We start from the raw sequence: 21,570 nt of genomic DNA, 5'->3' as shown, positions 1-21,570 counted from the left end.
ACAAAAGACGTAAGAACTAAAACCCACGTAAAGTGCATCAAAGACTAGAGGGTAAAGAGATAACAAAAAAATACGTTGAAGGATTTAGCCGCAAAACGCCTTTTTCGTCCTAAAGTCACGTGACGTAAAACGAAAAAAACAAACATTGAAATCCAGCACATGGAACAGCTGGTGAAAGCATAGTATCTGTTCGTGACGCACTTGCGACGGACTTGACTGAAGCGATTCCCAAGATGGTAAAAGATGAGAAAATAAGCGCAAAGAGTCAGAGATGCATGTTCAGTAATCACGAGAGCGCAAAATGAAAATGGTCACACTCGTCATCCGGACAGGCGTCGTTATTATTTTATCAGGGCCCTGTTCCGACACTGTGAAAGCACAGATGTATCTTGTACTCCGTATCGTGTCAGGATGGATGTAATCGCACTAACGTTTAGACGCAAGTGTAACGCGTCGCCAGGGAAATGAATTGGAATGTCCACCAGCGTTCAGCAGGAACGAATTCTAAATACAAGCAGAAGACTAGAATCTCGGCCCAGTTTGGAGAAGAGTGTGGTGGATATAATTGACAATGTCCCTCCGTTCAATCTCTTTGACATATCCCTTGGGGTGTTACCAAAACGGAGAAAAAGAGTGGCATCATCAATCATTCTTTGTGCGTTACACGGGTTTTGTCACAGCTGATTGTGCTCTGCACGGTGTGTGTTGTTCATGCTATACTACGACTACTACTACAGGAGCATGGAGAAAAAAAGAGGGTTGAGTTATTAGCTAAGATGATTCTCGACACGTCGAATTGTTTCGCGGATGCGTGCGCAACGAACGTGTGCGCGAAAATGTTAAGTAAAATGATTAAGAAGAAAGCGTATAAAAATGAAAGCATCTGGGTCGTTTCTGCAGTTCGTTTATCCGTCCAGTAACTCTTTTTTTTATTCGTTATAAAGAAATGAAGTCGACTGACTAAAAGAGTTGCTGTAGAAATTGCTTGAGAAAGTGGGTGCGAGCGGCAGACGGCCCCTGAGGCCGTAAAGAAAACAAAAACGAAACAAAGAACAGGCATGTAGACCTTGTTAAGAAGCAAAGGCCGTAGATTGTAGTGGTTGTTCGCAAACTAGTTCTATCGCTAGTAGAAGAAGATGAAGAAAATATATAAGAAGAAACCTCCCTCCCCCCACCCTCCCCCCAAAAAACAAATGAGACTTATATACAGAAAAATAGAAGTATAGAGGCTCGATCGCCCCTATCATACACAGGGAGCTGGAGGATATAGCGCTCAAGAAATCCACTCGGCTAATTTAGTGATTCGTGAGTGTGTTCCCCCTCGATCAAAAAAAAAAAAGAAAGAAAGCCAACGGAACGCTATATAGACTGCACGGCTACTGAATAGCGGTGGGTGACTAGAGATCGTTATCCGGGGCAAGTCCCGCCAACGTCTTGAATCCACCCAATTTCGCCAAAACGGACGATATAGTGGCGTTGCTTATGGCTACCGCCAAACTGGGTCTTCCCGTCATAAAACACAGCGCTAAACAAACTGATGGGGGACACAAAAAAGCATTTTTTTATTCGCTGTGAAATAGAATCAAGAAGTAGGCCAAGAATGAGGAAGGTAGGAATGAGGAACTGAAATACCAGCGAGCGTGTTTTTGGGTGGTCTGTTTGGCATGAAACAAGGACCGGCCAACTTTTATATCAAACTTTGAATTGACAACAACAAAAGAGAGCCTATCGTCCAAAGATAAAAAAGAAATGTAACACGAATCGATACGGCTTGTCATGCAGATATGGTATGCTACATCTAGTACGAACAAGCGCACCTCAAATATATAGTTCAATGATTTCTCTCCCTCTTTCGCACAACTACACAAACTAGGACGCAGTAATAAAAAATAAAACGCAACGCAGTACAAGGCCGATCAGTTCGATTTTATGTAGCTAAAAATAAAAGCGAATGACGTCACGACAACAAGAAAATGTGATTCAATTTGTAACTTACCGTGACTCCGAGAGGTAGGAAACGATTGACCAGATGGACGGGGATGATGAAGCAGTCGCGCGCAATCTCGTTCAAGTTGAGGTCCTTGGGATCGATCAATTCGTCGAATGTCGGATCGTTGTTGGAACAGATTCGATTATTGACATCACGACCATCAACACCTCGCCGACTCGATCCAGCACCGCCACTGCCTCCTCGACCGTGACCGAGTCCTCGGCTATCCGGTAATGTTAAACTTGTTTCGGCAGTCAAAATGGTGGAATTCGGTCGTCGTCTTCGGCCGTCAGCCGAGTCGTCGCGGGAGGAAGGCCGCCCTCGATCGGAGGCTAAAATTCGTTCGGGACTGGATCTTTTGCTGGCCACAATGGACGAACGAGGAAAAGTGGAACGACTGCTGTTCTCACTGTTTTCTTTATTGGACGAAATGCCACTGCCGATGACTGGTCCCGCACCGCCAGCTCCTGCAGAGCCGCGTAATCGTTTGTCTGACTCACGCGATCGTTCTCGCTCCATTGTTCCAGCACTGCTGCCACTGCCACTAACGTCGGGACTGTGACGGCCGAAACTGACTTGTTTGCCCGTCCTGCCACTGACGTGTACAGTACCCCTGGCGTTGCCGCTTCCGCTCAATCCGGAAACACTTAAACACACCTCGCCGGTGAACTGATGCTCTCCGGCGTACAATCCACTTCGGACGGAGCGCGACCCGCCAGGGACACCACCACTGGTATCGACTGCTGCACTGTCCACCATTCTCTGTCGGTCGACACGAGTGTAACGGTAGTCGGGTCGACTATTTCCAGCGCTTCCACTTCCGCCTCCAATAATTGGATCAAGTCGGTCCAAGCCGCCGTGACTCCAGCGGTTGTTGGCCGAAGAAGCGGCTGCCGACGGGCCGCCCGAGGCCAACGCCGAATTTCGCGAAGCACCCGATACTCCTCGATCAGTATCTTCGAAACCGCCGCCGCCGTTGCCGTCGGCCGCGTGTCTCGGCAGGTCGAACAGACCGAGCGGATGAGTGCGTAAGTGATGCATCTCTGTGTTGAGGCCGCTGCCGCCCGCTCCCGTAGAACCGCCAGTGCCTACTCCCGCACCTGTGGCTGAAGCACCACAAGCAGCTGTGCCGAGGGAAGACGCTAGTCCGCTGCCTGGACCCGAAGCTCGAGCCAGTGATGACACGCCCCCTACCCCACCGCCAGTCACTCCGGCATTGAACCAGGAGCGTGAATTGGCTCCGCCTCCTGCGCTGAGACCTCTGACGCCGCCGTAACTAGGACCTCCGCTGCTGACACCGCCACCGTCTATGCCAGCCGTTCGTCTCGTGTTGCTTAGCAACCCAGTCGTCCCTCCGTCCCTGTCGCCCCGCAAATTCTTAAAGTACATCAAATTCATGGCGATGCTTTATTGTGCCGCCTCGGTGTGATTTGATACGCACTCGCCGACCTTGGTCTCACGTATGAAATTCTAAGAAGATTTCACCTAACCACGGTGTTTTATAAGACGCCGGTTCGTTCGTTGTTGAAGCCTGAAAGACGCAATCCAGGGATCCAGGAACCATATTTTAACAAGAAAATGACAATAAACAAAGAGACAAAACAAAAAGGATTAGCCAAAAGAAGAGATCAATCAATTTGTGGGAGCAACAGTTTGGACAAGAGACAAAAAGACTACCGCTCGACAAGGAAACAAGAGAAGCATAGGAACTGGGAAAGCAAAAAGAAAAGAAAGAAAAAAAAGGGGAAGACAACGAAGACATGGAAAAGGAGGCCAGGGTTACGTAAAGGGGAAACGTGGATAAAAAGGCAAGCGTCACTGAAGGAGCGAATGAATGACGACGAAAGAAGGTGCCAGATACCTGTCAACGTGAGTAAAAGCAAAGAATACGACGCCGTAAAAAAGAAATTAAAAGAAAAGAAAAATAAATAAAACACATAAAAAGAATGGCAAAACGTATACGGAGACAACTGACGTGCTTCCCAGTTAAAGCAGGTGCATTTTCATCCACTATTTTCCCCGACCGGCAATTCTTAAATTCAATCCGCACTTCAGTTATGCAGCCGGAATGACGAAAAAAATCCAAATGAAACGAACGAAACCATGAAAATGAGTGCAAAGCATTCCAGTAGCATGCCTATTTGTATCAGAGGGTGTTCAGTGAACAAAGCAAATGGACTGTTAGCTCAAATGACGGCCTGATTAGAAAACGACTTCCCAATAGCCTAATAATAAACATGCATTACAGTCTAACGTAATTAAAATCGCATTATCGTATGCGTGCTTTGAGTGCATATCAACACGAACAGACACACCTTTTGTATAACTTTGGCCGTATATGTGTGTGAAGTAGTACGACGAGTAGTCTTTCTATCGTGTGCAGGCAGTTGCGTAAAACGGCTTCTTTCGTTGATGTGTTTTGGATTTTTGGTAGCCAACGTATTGCTAACCCTGTAAAATGGATTGCAAAGCCTGTTCACCCTGTTGGATGCAGGAGATCATCCGGTACCTCCGCTTCCTCCGTCTCCGGCGATACTGGTCCTACGGGTCTGGTTGCGATGGCCGAACTGGTCTGATTCAACTGTCCAAACAATCCCGTGCTGTCCCATCGAGCCGGAGGTTCGTGTTATCTAGTGGCGCTGCAGGCTGTTGGCTGGCGGGGCATCAGCTGGCCTTTCAGTTTAGATTTTTCTCTCGTTCACGTGTGAGAATTCCGAAAGGCAAGACAACTACGTTCAATCCGCAAATGAAAACACAAAAGAAAACACTGGTATGAATGAATCGAGAAACAGAAACAAAAAGGAAAATCTTTAACAAGTTTTGTGTACGGCTAATATTCGGCCCAGTACAAATCGGTTCACAGGAGAGCCACTCGTGTAATCAAGAATCACGTCGCAGGGTCTTGACACGATTTCGGGAAAATACAGTCACGCTCAATTCAGATAATACAAACTGCCTCTCTTGGTGGCCCCGGAATTCCCTTTTCCCTTCTATTTCCTCATCACAAAATTTAAAGGAAAAAAAAAGTATAAGCGCATTTCCTTCCATCTAAAAGAGAAGGAGAGGCGGGTTACATCATCATCGATCGTTACAATCAAACGGTTCCCTCCTTTTTGATTTCGTGGCGTGACACGTTTCTCCTTGTTGAAGCGAGTGTATTTGTCAGACCAAACGATAATGAAAACGTCAAAGTAAAAACGAAATTAGAGTCGACCAAAAGGAAATAATGCTAGGCTACATTCATCTTGTCATTGATTTTCCACGAATTGTCACGCAGAGGTGGAACAACCGACAGCAACGAACAGTTGAAAAAGGGGAATAAGAATCTACCGTTTAGGAGCCCTTCCAAGCGATCAAAGGCAAAGAGTGTAAAGGCGAAGAAATTTACGATGGGATTTCCATCTCGACAAACGATCGTCTGATTATTTGAATAGCCAAAGTTAAAGCCCTTGTTTCTCTAGCAACAACTTGTGTCTGAAAAAGGAAAAAGAAACGTTTGCAAGGCACGCGCAACTTGTGCAAATAGGAAACTTTCGAGCGTGTCGCTGAAACTCAGATCCAGCCAATTCATCTAACTTCCATCCGCCGTCCTGGGCCCACGTACACTTGGATAACATTTGCAAAAGGGGAAGAAGACGGCCATCAGCCAAAATGCAGAGGCTTCCGCCAAAAGTGCTTTGAATCCTTGTCGTGGGCGATTTCGATTCTGTGTGTATACTGTGTTGTGTAGACTTGTGATGGTCGATTTTATGAGGAAAAGAAACTTTTCTTCTTTCACGACCGCCATTGATTTCCGTCTCTTGGCAGAGTTGGATGAAAACAACTTGGCCTATTCACCACTTTGTATGGCTTTAAAATAAATAAAAGATCCAGTAGTTCTGCCTTTTTTTTCTTCATTTGCTATCATCAAAAATGAAATGGTCATCTTCCGGAATTTTGACTATCTATCAATAAGTCGTCCGTGAAGCGCTATCTTTCACGATGCACTTGAGAGCCCAGCTCGTTCATCTTAAGTTTACTTCTTTTCTCTTTCAAACTTTTAGTTTTTATGCTTTGGAGGTTTCTTTATCATCCCTCACGCGATTTAAAAATCTGAGTTGTCTATCCAATAAATATCTTTCATCGACGATGGGTTCTCGACAAAGACAGTAGATGTCCTCCGCTCGTACCTGCGGGAAACAAATCTTTACATCGTGATTTTAGCCGTGAGTTCTGCGCATGACCGACTCAATGCCCTGGACGTCTGCTACGTTTTCAGTTGTTGTACTCCGTCAGCTAATGCTCTCTGTTGGAATCAGTTGAAACAGCAAGATGCAAACGCGTGCATCCACGGTAAAATTAAAATTGCAAACTCAACAAAAATGCTAATGCATCTTTAGTAGCTACTGGGCATATGACGTAACATAAAAGAGAAACGTCCATTGAACTGTGAATAATAACAGAAATTTGACAATGAGATTGTGATGCAAAAAATCGTTTCACGCTCAAACGGATGAAATTGATATGCATTGCAAAATAGGAGAGCCTTATTTCCTGGGGAAAATTAGAGAGAAAGATGTTTGATCTTTGATAAGAATCATACGGGAAATCCTTGTCATTTTTCTGGCAAAGAAAAGATATTTGCATATGTATAAAAGCCGTTTGCTCGTCGCTGTCACCAGCCCATCCCAACCCATCGAAGGCAAAAGGGAGACGAAGAAGAATGACGCAATGGCGCAAGTACCGCAATATCATCCAGAACGGAGCGGGGCATTTCTCTGTGACAATGGAAGATATGGCACAGTGGGGAAACAATTTCCATACGGATACGTCACGTAAAATCGGAAAAGAATCTTTCGTTCTCGGAAACTGACGGCAAAGGAATTGGATCGTAGCATCGAAAGCCGCGACGTTTCCCGCCCTCTCCGAGCATGAAATGCCCGTCTGCCCTGAATGCCAGAGCGACGGGCAGCAATAAAAAAGACAAATCTTGAAATACAAAATCAAAACAAAATAAAAAAATTATTAAATGGCCCTGTAATTCCCTTAGATGTTCTTAAAGATTTACAATATTTAGGTGTTAGTTCAATTAGATTCCATTTACAAAATCACCAATGTTCCTTTTTTAAAACATACCCTACATGAAACTTTGAAGAAATAGGCTCACATGTAATACTCGTTGAACACTTTGTCGTGATTTCAAACGAAAAACGTAAGCCTCTCGAAAGCTTTCTCGAGAATAATTGCTGAATGACCCACCCCCAAACGGTCGTTCCGGGACGTCCCAGCTAATGTTACCGGGCTTTTGTGTTCAATGGTAGTACCTCGATCGATCGACTTCATCAATGCGTCAATCCGACTCACTCCTGTCGTCTCCGGTTGGTTTGAAACGCTCCTCATCAGAAAACTTGCCTTCTACTCGAATCGATTTCAGAGTGGTATAACAGATCCACATGCTCTTGGGGAGGGTATATAGATGACATTGAATGAATCGGTCGTCCATTGATTGGCCGGGCGTGACGAATGAAGACGGACAGCGTCGATAAGGGCTGAACGATGTTTCTAGAGTGACGATAAAAGTGGCCGACAAGATGACTCATGATTGTGCAGTGAGCCCGCTTATTAGTTGTGTCCAGCCGGTTTGAAACGTCCCTATCCAAACCAGATGGTCACAAAAAGAAGACCGATAGGAAAAAGAGCCGGGATTGAGTAAGTGAGTTTTTGCTGTCGTGCCAGAACATTAGGAAAGAGTAATAAAAAGAAGAGGAAAGACAGATGCCGAAAACTCTGGGTGCGAAGAGTCCACTGCAACTGGCTAGCGAATGATTCCGCTCCCGCACGAATGAGCTCTTCAGGGCTAGTGCATGTCGAGTGATCCGCGACCCTTTGACCGGTTCGACTTTTGCCAGGACTCGCGTAACTCTAATGGAACCGCTGGGATCCATTAATTGAATTTCCCATGAGAGCCGACAAATGTCTGGATAGAGAGAAGGAAGGCAGAAACGTGATGGAGACAGAGAGAGATAGATGGCTCACTCACGCAGACTGCTAAAATCCTCGCAGACATTCTGCCCGTTTTCGCAACACTCTTTAACACCCATCAGGCATCAAATACAGATCGGTAGGAAGGGCAAACGATGAAATAAGACAAATTCCAACAGTGAAGTGCTTGTGACAATCACTAGAAAAAAAAATAAAATAAAATAAGAAGAGGCACATTGTTTGATCGAAGTGGACGGCCTGTTCAATGGCCTATGTTACATTGGTCAGTCGAGCGTAGAGAAAGAAGCCCGTCGCAAACACGCTACTTAAAAATAGTCGAAGAATAGAAATCCCCTATGCGACATATACAACCAAATGAAATATAGGGAGCTTGGTGAACGAGGAGCTCCTCCCTCCTGCGTGAGACTCGGAAGCCACACGCAAAAAAAGGGAGATAGTAGACGCGGAAGTCAAACGCGCACGTCAACAAAAGAAAAATAGGTTCATCCTTTTCTGTTTTCTTCTTTATTTTCATTCGTATTAGGGAACGATTGTTGCGATTTATAGAACGAAATATGAAGAAAAATGGAAAACACAGACCTTCAAGTTTGCCAGTTTGGACTTCTAAAAAGCGCCTATTTGGCCGTTTCCTTCCTTTCAAAAGTGTTGCTGCATCTTGAACGATATAAGGATAGTCATTTGTCACCGCTGCGTTTCAAATGTCTCTTATTCTTTTTAGTTGACATAATACCACCACATACGCACGCACACAAACAGACCCGAGCCCGTCCGCGCCTAACCATGTCTGACGATGTTGGGGGTGCTTATTATTATGCTGTTTTTATTTTTATTTTTACAGATTCTACCAATTTCATCTATCTCTCCTTCTCTTGCTTTTCGCGATAGACTGCCGCCGCCTGCGCAATAACGTCCCTACGGCGAAGAGACTGGGCTCTAACACGCTAAAGAGGTAGAGGCTCTTTTGTTCCGGGAACGGCCCAAAAAGGCCACCTCTGCCAAACTTCTCTGTTTGAATTCACTAACATCGATCGATTTGTTATTAGTGAAAAAAAAAGTATTAAAGGCAGTTCAAACATCCGCTTTGAATTCGGAACGAAACAGAAAGGAAATCTCGTTTAAAATGTAGGAACGTATATCTTTTGACACAGGGACATTGTTTTCAGTTAGCAGTGGTACCTCCTACAGTGTCCAGGCCTGGCTAGGTAAACGGACGTTGCAATATTGACCTCCCCCACAGTCCGTGTTATATCGACCACGGACATTTGGCCCCATGGGCGTACAGAGGCAGATAGTTAAGTAGTCCAGCAACTATAAGGGCGTGTGTAGGCATGAGGAATGGGTAAAAACAACAACAAAAAAGCTTATCTTCAATGTTCACGAGAAAGAAAAATTGGTATAAATTGTTTAGCGATTTTTTTCACGTTCTCATTCCGTTCGAGGCTTTAGTCAAGGTAGCGTGACTAGTTTGCTGCACCTTTCTCCCGGCGACAAAGAGAGAAACAGAAAAAAGGATAACGGATAGATTTGAAGAAAAGAGGAAGAGGCAAAAGAGAAAATGATCCTTTCCTAAGCCTTTAATCCGTGGTTTCTTTGTACTTTTATGCAATCTACCATGAAAGTCGTTTCCGACTTTTTCGATACTTTTATCGAACGAACAAATTTGTTTCCTCCTTCTATTTTCAATTGTTTTCTCTTTTTTTATATAGGGAAAGCGAATGCAAGGTTTCAGAAGAAATTAACGTATTTTTCTTTTCTTTCGCCGATGTAGCTCAAACAGAGTCAAAGGAAGGACGTAGTTCTTTTTTTATGATTCGGGAGCTTATAGCTTCGTACACGTAAATAATCGATTTCGTTGCAGTTATGCGTTCAATATGAGTGCCGTAATGACTTTCCGTCATTCGTCATTATTTTTCGTCTTGAAAAAGTAAAGACGAGAATCAACAAAGATCGGTTTTGGTTCAACAAAGGTCACTCTTGTGTTTATTCGCAAGGATTATTACTTGGTATATTTCGTTTTTTTGTCTTTAGGTCTTTTGATGGCACGCATTACTGGCTCACATCGTTGCTATTGGAATTACCGACTTCTACCATCCGATGCTAAAAGTATCCACTAAATTATATACGCTAAAAATGTTTAATTTTCATGCTACACTCTGTTCGATCTCACTGCATGCTAGTTCTTAAAATCAGATTGAAATCAGTTATAGATGGGGCTGGTTGTGCGTCACAGAAGCCGAACACTCGAGCTAAAATTGCCGATCAATGATTTGTTGACTTTTCGTGGATTTATTTATTTTTTGAAAGTTGGTTTAGGAAAGGAAGGGGGAGAGTGTTTGAGTTGATATTGCCGTCAGCGTCAACTCGGTTTTTGGAAGAACAAAGAAAACGCGTTTTTGTACGTTCGATCGCTGCACGGCGCGTGTCAATACTTATATACATGCAGTAGGCAATGTGATAAAGCGCCAGTGCATTGTCAACAAATTGCAGCTGAACAGCAAAGTCTTTCAGATGGTATAAAAATTATTACCTTCTCCCTTTGCAATTTTCCTAAGTAATTTGAGCTTCGTGCATGTGGCATAGGTTTGAATATCTCTTCACGCCGTTCAGCCAAGATTTTCGTGATTCGTATACACACAAGAAAAACGTTTAAAAGTGAGTTAGACAGAAGGGGGGGGGGGGAAGGGCAAGACAAATAACATAATAATTTTGACAAAACTGATAAGGGTATAGCCTTCCACATTTTCAGTTCTGGCCAAATTTCAAATTTGGCTTAAAATACATGATTTCGATGCAAAATAAAATGCTGAACACGAAAATCATTTCCAATTTGCCCAACCGTTTTTGATTTAGAACTAAAAAAAAAAAAAAAAAAGTCGGGCTTATTTTGCCGGGCTCAAAATTTTTATTTATTTTTCTATTTGAAAAATAATATCATTAAATCTAAATAGCTATATATGATTTACATTCAAAATTTAACAAGGAACACGAAAATGAATTTTGTTTTTACATAGAGTTTATGGTTTGGTAAGAACTTTGATGTCATGTTAGCGCTGTAGCGTACTAGCGCGCTAGTACGCTAGTCGGTTTGGTGTGTTGCAAGATGCCAAAACAACACGTTTTTTAAGTTTATTTTGAAAAAAACCGGGTTTAAAGAGAAATCTAATAGCTGAGTCGAAATGAGCATTTAATTTTGGCTATGCCGTGTGGTTTTTATCGAGTTCCAAGAGATTTCGATTTTTGGCTGGTTTTGACAAAAGTGAGAAGGGTATAGCCTTCTCACTTTTTCATTTTTGGCCAAATTTCAAATTTGGCTTAAAATACATGATTTCGATGCGAAATTGACTGATGATCCCGAAAATCGAGTTCATTTTTCAACTGGACTTATAGTTCTTTATTTAAACCTAAAAAACAAAAAAGGCGGGCTTATTTTGCCGGGCTTAAAATTTTGATTTATTCTTCTATTAAAAAAATAATATCATTAAATCTAAATAGCTATATATGAATAAAATTCAAAATTTAACAAGGAACACGAAAATGAACTTTTTTTTTTAATGCAGAGTTTATGGTTTTATATAAGCCCGACTTTTCCTATTTAACTTAAATAATCAATTCGTAAAATTGAATATTTTAAATTTATTTTATCACCCGTTTTCCATTTTTACAGTAAAACGGTTTTACTAAACGGTGCTATCGTAACAGGAGCTTTCGGCTTTGTCAGGCAACTTAGAGACACGAAATAGCTGGGAAAAACATCGCAATCGATTCATCAAAACTTTTAGAGTTCCATCTATCTTGCCATTTTTTCTTTCAACATGTGAGTGAGGCTCCACCATACCAAGCCACCCACCTTCGTGCTGACTAAGGATCCCAAAAAACCCACGGGCGGAAAGGTCCGGCCATGTGGAAAGTTTTAGGCAGGCCATAATCATCTATTCTGAAAGAGGCCTTGGGGGAACTTTTTACCTTGTGACCCTGTACCTCTCGTCTTCAATTGTGTTACTTTCCTCCTTTTGACCCGGCACAATTTTGTTAATAAAATGTCATAATTATCGGTTGCGACAGTCGAGTTCGTATAGAGTCGATGCGCTCTCCGTAGCAGCAGAAGGAGGTCGCTGACAAAAGAAAAAACGGAAAGCAATCGATTTCAGATGAGAACTACATCGTCAGCAAGAGGTGGTAGAAAAGGAAAGAAATATAACGTAAGAAGAAAGAAAACGGGAGGAGCCAAACGCGGCCGACGAATCCCGATAATCGACCACAATCCCCGTCCCGTTGGGCTCCCCTCCGTTGCAGGATGCATCCAATTTCTACTAGTCGCTGCTCGACTATACTGGGCGCTTTACCTTCAGCTTGCTTAAAAGCCTTCCAAATCCGTGTGGTAATGGACATAATTGTTCCTTCCTTTTAGATTCTGTATAGCCTCAACAAGCTCAGCGCACCCCCGTCTACAGACTCTCGTCGAACCTTGCCGAACAAAAGCATAGGCGAAATGAAGATGGATAGTGGATTAAAAGTCGGTCGCTGTTGCTCTCTGTGTCTCTCGCGCCCAGCCCCGTTAACTTGTAATCATTTGGTCCGCATTTTAGAGTTAATTAACGTGCCCTGAAATTTGCGAAATGCTTATTGAGCCATAGCAACTTTGGGCACATTTTCGGGTAAATGCATCGCTATGACAATTCATCGTTGAGCTGCTTGGTTGTTTAACGTCTAGCTGGTCTTACATTCTGTCAGTGGGAAAATGAAGAGTATTCGGTTGGATTGAAATGTGCGGGAGCTCGGCAGAGAGATACAGTCAACACAACACGCCATACGTAAACACACGCAAGTATATGGTATACATACACGCGGACAAAGAGGAAGATCAATACGCAAGAAGGCCAAAAAGGAGGTTGTCTACATACAGTGTATATATATGGCATATATGTCTGGATTGAGGGGAACGCGAGTGCGAAAACGGGCGCAGAGGGGACGACGGACAGGCGCAACGGAGAAGAAAAAATGAAGACGGACGCGGCCTGGGCGGAGGCATCAAGAGCCCCGTCCGATTATGTGGCCAAGAGGCGGAAGAATATGAGGAACAGAATGAGGGTCATCGCGTGAAGATTTTCTTTTTCTATTTTTTTTCTTTATTTTCCTTTCATAACAAACGGTTCGACGTCGGACGTAACGGAGGACGACATTCTTTTCTAATAATTTTTCCCTTTCTTTTTACATCATTCTTTGCTTCACCTCGGGGTTTCTTGTGGCAGGTAATCGATCACTCTTGTTTTATCAGCCATTTGCCGTGGTCGTTTGTCTTAACCAATATATGTCCGCATTGTCGCCAATCGCGACTCAGAAGAAACAGAACTAGAGTGTCGAAAAATGCGAGAAAATAGCCGAACTCGAATCCGCGATACCGAGAGGGGAATAACGCCATAATTCTTTCGCTAGAAACAATTCGTTCGTTACTGGGATTTGACTGATGACGATCCAGCGAGAGAATGTGCACGTCGTGAACCAGGTTCCCTTGTAAAAGAATTTGCTGATGCGTTGAAATGAAACTCGAATGCTGGCTTTCCGTTTTTTATGACGAAAACGACGAAAGAACTCGTTGATTGCTGTGTATGTGTTGGTGCTAGGCACGAAGTGGAGTTTATTTTTCAGCATGGCGGAAGTCAAAGGGGAAATTAAAAGACTTTGCTGAGTTGTATATAAGCCGATAGTAGAAGCGAGCCATTCCTTTTCAGATTCAATAAATCAACACACTCGGTTACCAATCCGAAACTTTTTCTTTCCAGCCATACAGATTTCAGCTATATTTACAGTCTATCCAATTCGATTAAAAAAAAATATTTTTGTTGTAAATATAATATGATTTTGAATGCCTAAAGGTAATCCAAACAGGGCGCAGCGCTTCTTCTTTTTTTTCCAATAAAAAAAAGTTTATTTTAGTAGTCCGACCGCAAACCAATTCCCAGCCTGCATAAGGCGCACCGGACCAAAACTTGAGGCGAGCCATTGATTTGCCCAGGTTTCCGGACGTTCTACAGATCTTTCCCGTCACGTGGCAGCAAAAAAAAAAAAATAATAACGACCTGTTCTCCCGTTCTCACTTTTTCTTGGAATTAGGAGGTTGTTCAAAAAAAGAAACCTGTACCTCTAGGACATCTATTATAAATCAGCCTACAAAATCAATGATTCACGTAGTCTAAACTTACTTTTTGCCCTCAAGGGAGAAAGAAAAAACAAAAAAATAATATGGGAAAAGGTAAAAAAAAGTGGAGGGAAAGAGAAAAGTTTAGAACCTGTCCTGGCATCCTTAAAAAAACATGTTCCCAGGTTAATATTGTACCTGCTTCGAGCCCGCCACACATGGATAACGATCAATCGCAACCATCGCCTTACTCCCTACTTCCCTTCTACAAAAGCAGCTCGTCTATACAGCCCCTAGCGTTGAGTGGATTTGGAAACGATCGAAGCTGAGCTACGACGGATCGGTTCGAGTAGTAGTATGCGAGCTGCCACGAGTGTGTCCAGTGCCATAGCCAGAGAAGGATCTATGTGCAGTTGGATGCGCACGGGGCCTAGTGTGTATAAAAGCTACTTTGTTTCCTTATAACGCCATAATGTCTCCCACGACTGGGAGGAAGGGCACAAACAATAAGAAACTCTAGAAGGAGGAAAAGGAAGAGGAAAAGAGAAAAAACAAAGCAGAGGACTATAGTCTTGGGAGAGCAAACAAAGGAATAGAGGAATGATCCAATAGTTCCAGGATTGACGAAGCTATTGCTAGCAGAGAAACGTTACTCCCGCGGACTGCATCTCGGGTGGCCAAGCGAGTCACGATCCAATCGTAATCATGTTATTCTATCCACATTATGAACAGCGTCATTACTGAATGGGTCGCGTAGGCAAGATTGTATGGGGAATATGGCCCACAATTAGTGCTGTGACGTTGTAGTACCGTTTGACAGGTCAATTTTGTTGACTTATTAAATAGAAAAAGAAATTTTAGGAAGCTTATGCATAGGCTTAAGAATGATTTACAGTGTGTGTGTGTGCTTTAAGCTGGAAAGCAAAATTGTAAAAACAGGTTTGAGCCGGATGAAGAGAAGTGGACGAGGCTTGCTCGGTTCTGGTATGCAAATACATACAAAAACATGTGACTATGCCACAGGCGGTTTTGACATCGTTTTCCGCTTTTCTTTCTTTTTTCTCGTCTTATTTTGCTTCCTTCCGTAACTCATCGCCTTGCTCTGAGGAAATAACTAGCATTATAATAGGACCCCTGGCAACGCCCAGATTTGGCCCGAAAAAATGTTGAATGACGGGCGTTGTCCGCAAAATAAGCAAAAAAACCAAACATATATGCGTCCCCCAAAAATTACGATAGCAACGCGGACATAATGCCAAGATAGAGTTAGCTATGGAATATTTCGCGGAAACGCTCCATCATCCCTTGTCATTTTTGTGTTTCGTTGTTATTGAGCCGAGTGCTCTTTCTTTCAATCAGTTTTTTTTTTCTACGAGAAAAATGGGGGGGGATCCCACGTTTATTATTTCTCATGAAGCCATGACACACAATCTTTGGAATAGTTTAGAATAATAACTGGACGAAAAGTATTGCTCAAGTACAATCGTACCGGATGAAAATCGGTTGAACGTGAAAAGAACAGCCAGAAGACAACAAAATAAATGAAACAATTTTTGCACGAAAATAGAAGGGAAACAGCGGTCCATCATAAGCATTATCTCAAACTCGTGGCAGTCCATATTTTAACGAATAGTTTCGCGTTTTTTTAACGAAACGGCACTATCAGCCAGTGTATAGTAAAAGCTAGACGAATGATGGAACGGGATTTTCTGGCTAACCTTGTCGCGCCCGATCAAGCTGTCTCTGACACGTTCCAGCAGTCGCACTTGGGTGTCTAGCTCCTTCCTTCGCCATTGTCGAGCATCGCAAGTGAGAGAAAAAGTGGGATAAGAAAGAAAAAAAAAAGATATGGGAAAGACGAGGACGACAGCTGCAAACAACAACGTGGATGATTTCAGTCTCGCCAGCTGCGTGGAATCGCAAATGAAAACGACACAAACGTTACGCAGTTTGCGGAGCATATTCTCTCGTCGTTTTATTCTGTCGCAATTCGTCTCTGCCGTCCTTGAATGATGGCATACATCCCGCAGTCTGTCCGTCTACGGCCTTACAGTATATAATCCCCATTCTATTATTTTTCTTTCTCTCTGTCTCGTTTGTTTATTCCTGTTACGGAGAAAAGATCAACAACAGCTGCACACACACAACGACCCAACACTACAAGAAGTTGAGGAATACAAGACGGGACGAAAAAAATAGACCAAATTTTCAGTGTCATGGTCTTCTAGTTAGAATAATTACACGCCACTGCGATGAGAGCTGTACCCTGTATAAATGTTTCAAAGTGTGACTTTTTTTTAAACTTTCTTTAGCTCGAATTGGGGGGGGGAATAGCATTACGTCAAGCATGGAGATAAGAAACAGGACAAATACAAAACGAACTAAAAACAAACAAGACAATGGAGTCAGCTACGGAGAAGAAGAAACTGATTCCCCATGTCGTTATCCTGCCGTCTCCCTGGGCGACCGTAGTCGTCGAAGTGGAACGGCAGGCAATCATTTGAAAGGCAAAAAGAATGGCATGGAAGGAGAGACAATAAAAAGAAAACACAGACACAGTCGAAGAAAAAATAGAAACAAAACAAAGAATAGCGAGTGAAATCTCCTTCACGTCTCTGCTTCAACTTGTTGGCTGCTAATTCCGCCCAAAAAAAGAGTACAGATAGAAACGATTGTTCACGTGCCAACGCCTTTTTATCACACTAGGACGGCAAAAGGCTAAAGTTTCTTCCCCCCCCCCTTTATTTTGTTATTTTCTCATTGTTTTTAAATCACTTTAACCGGCAATAGATGTAAAAGTTCACTGTTCAAGCAACTCAGACTCTCTATTGCTACAAATATTTGTTGTTACCCGTTTTTTCTATATACAAAGAGCTCCTGAACGTATAATATACATACATGCATCCACGAAAGAGGCTTCTAAAAGGTTGCAGAGAGCTGTCCGGAGAAGCTGTAACAGATCGACTGTACAGACAGACAGTCAGAGAGACAGATTGAGAAAGCGAGAGGGGTTGTTTTTAATGGGATGGAACAGGCTTTTGCAATTTTTTTTCCTGAAAGGAAAACGTGGTACGTCGACAGGGAGACATGTCGACTTGGAGGAATCAATATGCCAGTGGCGGTCGGTAGCGAAGGAGCCTTTCTCGCGTCTGAAACATCTTTTCGCCCTGTAGTGATCCGCACACGCTGCACTATCCGCCGCTGCCTACATGAGAGGTAAGATGAACCTCAAAGGGTGGGGGACTGGTGACAACAACAAAACTATCGCAGTATCAGTACAGGCCCTCTTCACACCCGTTTCTCTTTCTTCAATCCCGCAAGTCTTTTCGTGTACATATCTAGCCTGCTTTACTTGCTGAACATCCTATAGTAATGCGGGACACGTATTTAATTCTGCCTTTGATTCAATCGCACTGAAAAATCCTTATCCATCGAGGGAATATAGGAAACGTGATCTGTTGCCGACGCCCATCTCTTCTATGCTCGCGTCTATTGAAACCAACTTTTCTCATCGGTCGCTGCTTTGCCATGAAAACTGCATCGCACTGGCTGTTTAACTATTCAGACGGTGTACCTCTACAGCGCGAGTGCGAAGACTTCATTAAGTTAAATAGTCCAGTAGCGAGACTAGAAAGTGAGGGACTAAAACTGATATAGAGAATAAAAGAAAGTGGTGGACGGACGCATACAAGATTCACGGGGCAGTTGGGAGCGTATCTAACGTTCGGCTTTTCGTATACGTCACTCTTTGTGGGCTCTCGTTGCACTTGTGCTGCTTCCGCCCACACATTTCTAATCCCGCGTGAACCATATACACGCCTGTTTGTGCAATAGCAGAGCCAAGAGAGGAACTGATGTATAGCGATAGTTGTTGAGGATGCTGTGCTTAACTTGTTGTGGTACCGTATCAAGTAAACCGCCAGTATGCCATTGGTCGAGAAATGCAATTAACGGCAAGTCCTTCGCCTTGCCAAATCAAAACAAAACACACACCGAATTTCTGGCCGCCTTTCTACGACGGCGGTAGTTATTTTTCATCAGTTAAAGTGACATTGTGTAAGAAAAATGCAAACGAATCGAAATGTTTCACAGTATAAACTCACGCTGATGACGAGGTGATCTGCGCCGAACTGCACTTTTATTTCACAACACCTACAGACGTAACGGAATTAGAATTTCCAGTCTTTCTTTGTTCTTCCTCTTGCCGCTTTTTACTTTTATTTGCGAGTTGCGTCTATCTTGTTTAAAACAAAAATTGTTTTATTGCTGCGCACAGACGTCTCGTCGGCTTCTCATTAGCATCTCCTTTTGATGAAACGAAAATCAAAATGTGATGCAAAACGCGGCGGAAGCCAAGCGCTGGCGTGACTGATGAAGTGCGACAGCAGACAGCAGCGGGCGTCGGTATAAAAAAAAACGAATCTTAAGTCTGACAACGACGAAAATGTGAAGTTGTGGGCTGAACTGTCGGTGATGATTCTCTCATTTCTCCGCAAAATTCCGCCGACGATACGAAACATCCATCACACACACACACACACACACACAAGAACGTCTCAGCGGGCAACGACTTTGAGCTGGTTAACACTGGCGTCAACTCATTTGAAAACAACTGCAAAAAAAAAGATGCGCTTCACTTTGCTCTGCCGCAGCGATAACGAATCAGACCCGTTAACACTCGTTTTCCTATTTTCCCCTCTTCCATCTCCCTCTCTCTTTTCCCCTCTCTACGCTCTTTTCAGTTTCTCTGCTGGTAATCTCTTTCTTCACGACCATCCCTTAAGTAATTGCCCGACGTATTCGCACACGAGAGCGAGAGAGAGAGAGAGAGAGAGAGAAAAAAAAGAGACAGACAGACGGAGAAATGACTGCACACACAAAAACACGCACAATAAAAAAAGTGGAGAGGGAGAGAGTGGTACAGAGAGAGAACCGAGTACTGCCTTTTTTTTATTCCCCTTTCACTGGACACTCGTGACCAAAAGAAGGGGAACACAAACAAAAAAAATTGCACGGTCTCGGCTAAAAACTGAGCGAACGTCACGGAAGACGGCCGCCGACTGAGTAAACGCCGGGACTGGCTCGAGCGCCGTTACTGATCGCATATGCACACACACACACACGAGCCCTTACACTCCTCCCACCTCTTCATTTCTCCCAGGAAAAGGAGTGAAACAGAGAGACACGCAGGATCGCGACGCAATGGACACATGGACATAAAAAGAGGGATGCTATATTTTATAAGCGCGCAAAGTAAGACCAACTACGACCACACCATCCGATTGTTACTGCTAGTCATAATCATCATCATTACCAGAGCGACGTCAACGGTTGTAAGCGTCGGTTTAGAGAGCCAACGCTGTGTTGTTGGGTTTTTTATTTTAGTGGACAAGAAACTGTACAATCAGCTCAATAACGAGACTATGCTGAATTTTCTATTGCCCTAATGGGATTTAACGAAATACGTGTAGGCTATTTTTGAACATGAAATGCATTAAGGCCCTGTCAACTTTCCGTTGGGTGAAATATTGAATTGAACGTTGGGTAATGTGAAGAAGACTTTGGTCGCGAAAACACTTTTAGCAAACTTTTTCTTCCTTTCACGTTTACGTTGCCGTAAAAAAATCGCGTAAAGTCTCGTCCGTCCAACTCTTGTTTGTATTTCTGTCCAAATCCCCAACAGGCGACTGCCGCAACACGCGTTGGCGGTGAGTGGGCATTGAAGAATATTAAACAGCGCGGACGGACAGAAGTTGGGCAATTGGGAGCAAAGCGAAAACAAACCAGGCAAATGGTTCTACTGTCCGTCGGCTAAGCTACACAACGACCGCGTGCAACAACATCTTGCAACACAATCAAAAAAGATTAAAAGCAGACGATAGATGTTTGAATTTATTCCCTATTCGAATATTGGGGAGCATATGAAAGAAATAAAAAGGAAGCAGGGAATATATTTGCAATCTTGCATGTTATTTTGGGAAGGCTGTACAACTGTGAAAGATTCACAGCCGCTGCGGCTTGCATCTACAGCTGTGCCGTGTGTGTTGTGTCCATGTCGCTCAAATGAATGACCCCCTACACGCAACGAATGAGATGCCATGTGCAATCGGGTGTAACACATTTCATTTGGGGTACAGCCAGTAGAGACGCAAATTAACAATATGGAAGAGAGAAAAAAACGACCATCAAGCGGCCGTAAAAAACCAACCAAGGTAAACGGGACTACGTATAGCAATGGGAGAATACGAGGTAGGAAACGGCCAGAACTGAAAATAGAATCTCTGCCGCTGGTTACGTCGTCAAGGCTCGCAGCAACGACACACACGCCAGCACATGGGCCGCATCACAAGACAAAAAGCCAAACGAGTTGGGACTTTTGTCCGCTTTCTCTTCGCAGTTCTATTCATCTCTATCTCTCCTCGTTCTGCGCAATTTCAATCGGTAGAGACGTCTCTCGCATCGTTTATCTCTCGTCCGCCGGCTGCTACTACTTTTGTACCATGTATACGTAATTCTCCATGTCCGCATAGTGCGGAGAGCAAAAAAACAAAAAAAAAAAAAAAAAATAAAAAGAATAGGAAATGCGAGAGAAAAGAATTCTTGGCAATGAATTCCTAGTTCTTTTAGGTGTTGGCGCTATTGGTGTTAGTTTCTTATTGTCTTTTTATTTGGACGTTTTTCTAATTCAATTTTTGCATGGTGTCAATAATAAAATTGGAATCAACGAAATTTGAGATCTGTGTTGTTTGTTCCTTTTTCTTAGACATGTCGCAAGATAAAATTGACACTAAACTGTTGGCTGGCGGTTCAGAGTGTTGCCGAGGAGCTGCTGGAAGATTGAGTTTCTAAAGACCAATCTCTTTGTTGATAGAAACCGCCTAGATGGAAACAAACAAAAGGGCGAGGATAATAAATACGTCCCGACAACGGCTAAAGCGAAGATGATACATGCGCTTTGATCCCTCAGAGATTGTGACGGATGAAGGAGACGAGAAAGAAAAGAAACAAACAACAAACGGATATGTTTGGACGAAACAAACAGCACAAAGAGCCAGAAAGAAACAAGAAAACGGATGAGATATGATGGATGCAGCTCGAGAACCGATGAGGGCTAACCGGTGATACATATAAGGACAAAGCATTACATATGTCTCCAGTGGCCGGTATGATTGGCGAGTAGGCGATATCACGAAACAATTCCAACTCGCCCGTTAGGAGCGAGGGCATAGTACACATAATGCAAAAGGGAGCATCGGCAAAGTGGGCTTACGAGTATCAGCTAGTATTTTCAATCATGATAAAGAACGATAAAGATGTACAAACGGTTCGTTTGTTGTTATCCAGCTGACGTAGAAACAAAGTCTAGAAACAGAATAAAGGAAGAGATACAAAAAATATATGCAACTGGAGGATATCTTTCGTGCAGTTACATGACAGCAATGATGTAATGATGTGGCCATTA

The 21,570-nt window shown here is 43.2% G+C and overlaps 1 protein-coding gene across 1 annotated transcript in view; it reads right to left on the bottom strand.

The window, feature by feature from the left end:
* The window catches only part of LOC130685239 (WAG22 antigen-like), a 30,858-nt gene extending 11,700 nt beyond the window's left edge, over nt 1–19,158 (bottom strand). Inside the window, exons 1-3 of the mRNA XM_059494440.1 lie at nt 18,212–19,158; nt 4,306–4,719; nt 1,997–3,521 (exon numbers count right to left, since the gene is read on the bottom strand). Coding sequence (XP_059350423.1) covers nt 1,997–3,388 — 1,392 coding nt within the window. The 5' untranslated portion in view covers nt 3,389–3,521; nt 4,306–4,719; nt 18,212–19,158. The remainder of the gene's footprint in view (nt 1–1,996; nt 3,522–4,305; nt 4,720–18,211) is intronic.
* Nucleotides 19,159–21,570: the final 2,412 nt, after the last annotated feature.

The sequence above is a fragment of the Daphnia carinata genome, chromosome 3 (assembly GCF_022539665.2).
Source record: "Daphnia carinata strain CSIRO-1 chromosome 3, CSIRO_AGI_Dcar_HiC_V3, whole genome shotgun sequence".
Classification (NCBI taxonomy): Eukaryota; Metazoa; Arthropoda; class Branchiopoda; order Diplostraca; family Daphniidae; genus Daphnia; species Daphnia carinata.
This window is presented reverse-complemented; position numbering and strand designations above follow the sequence as displayed.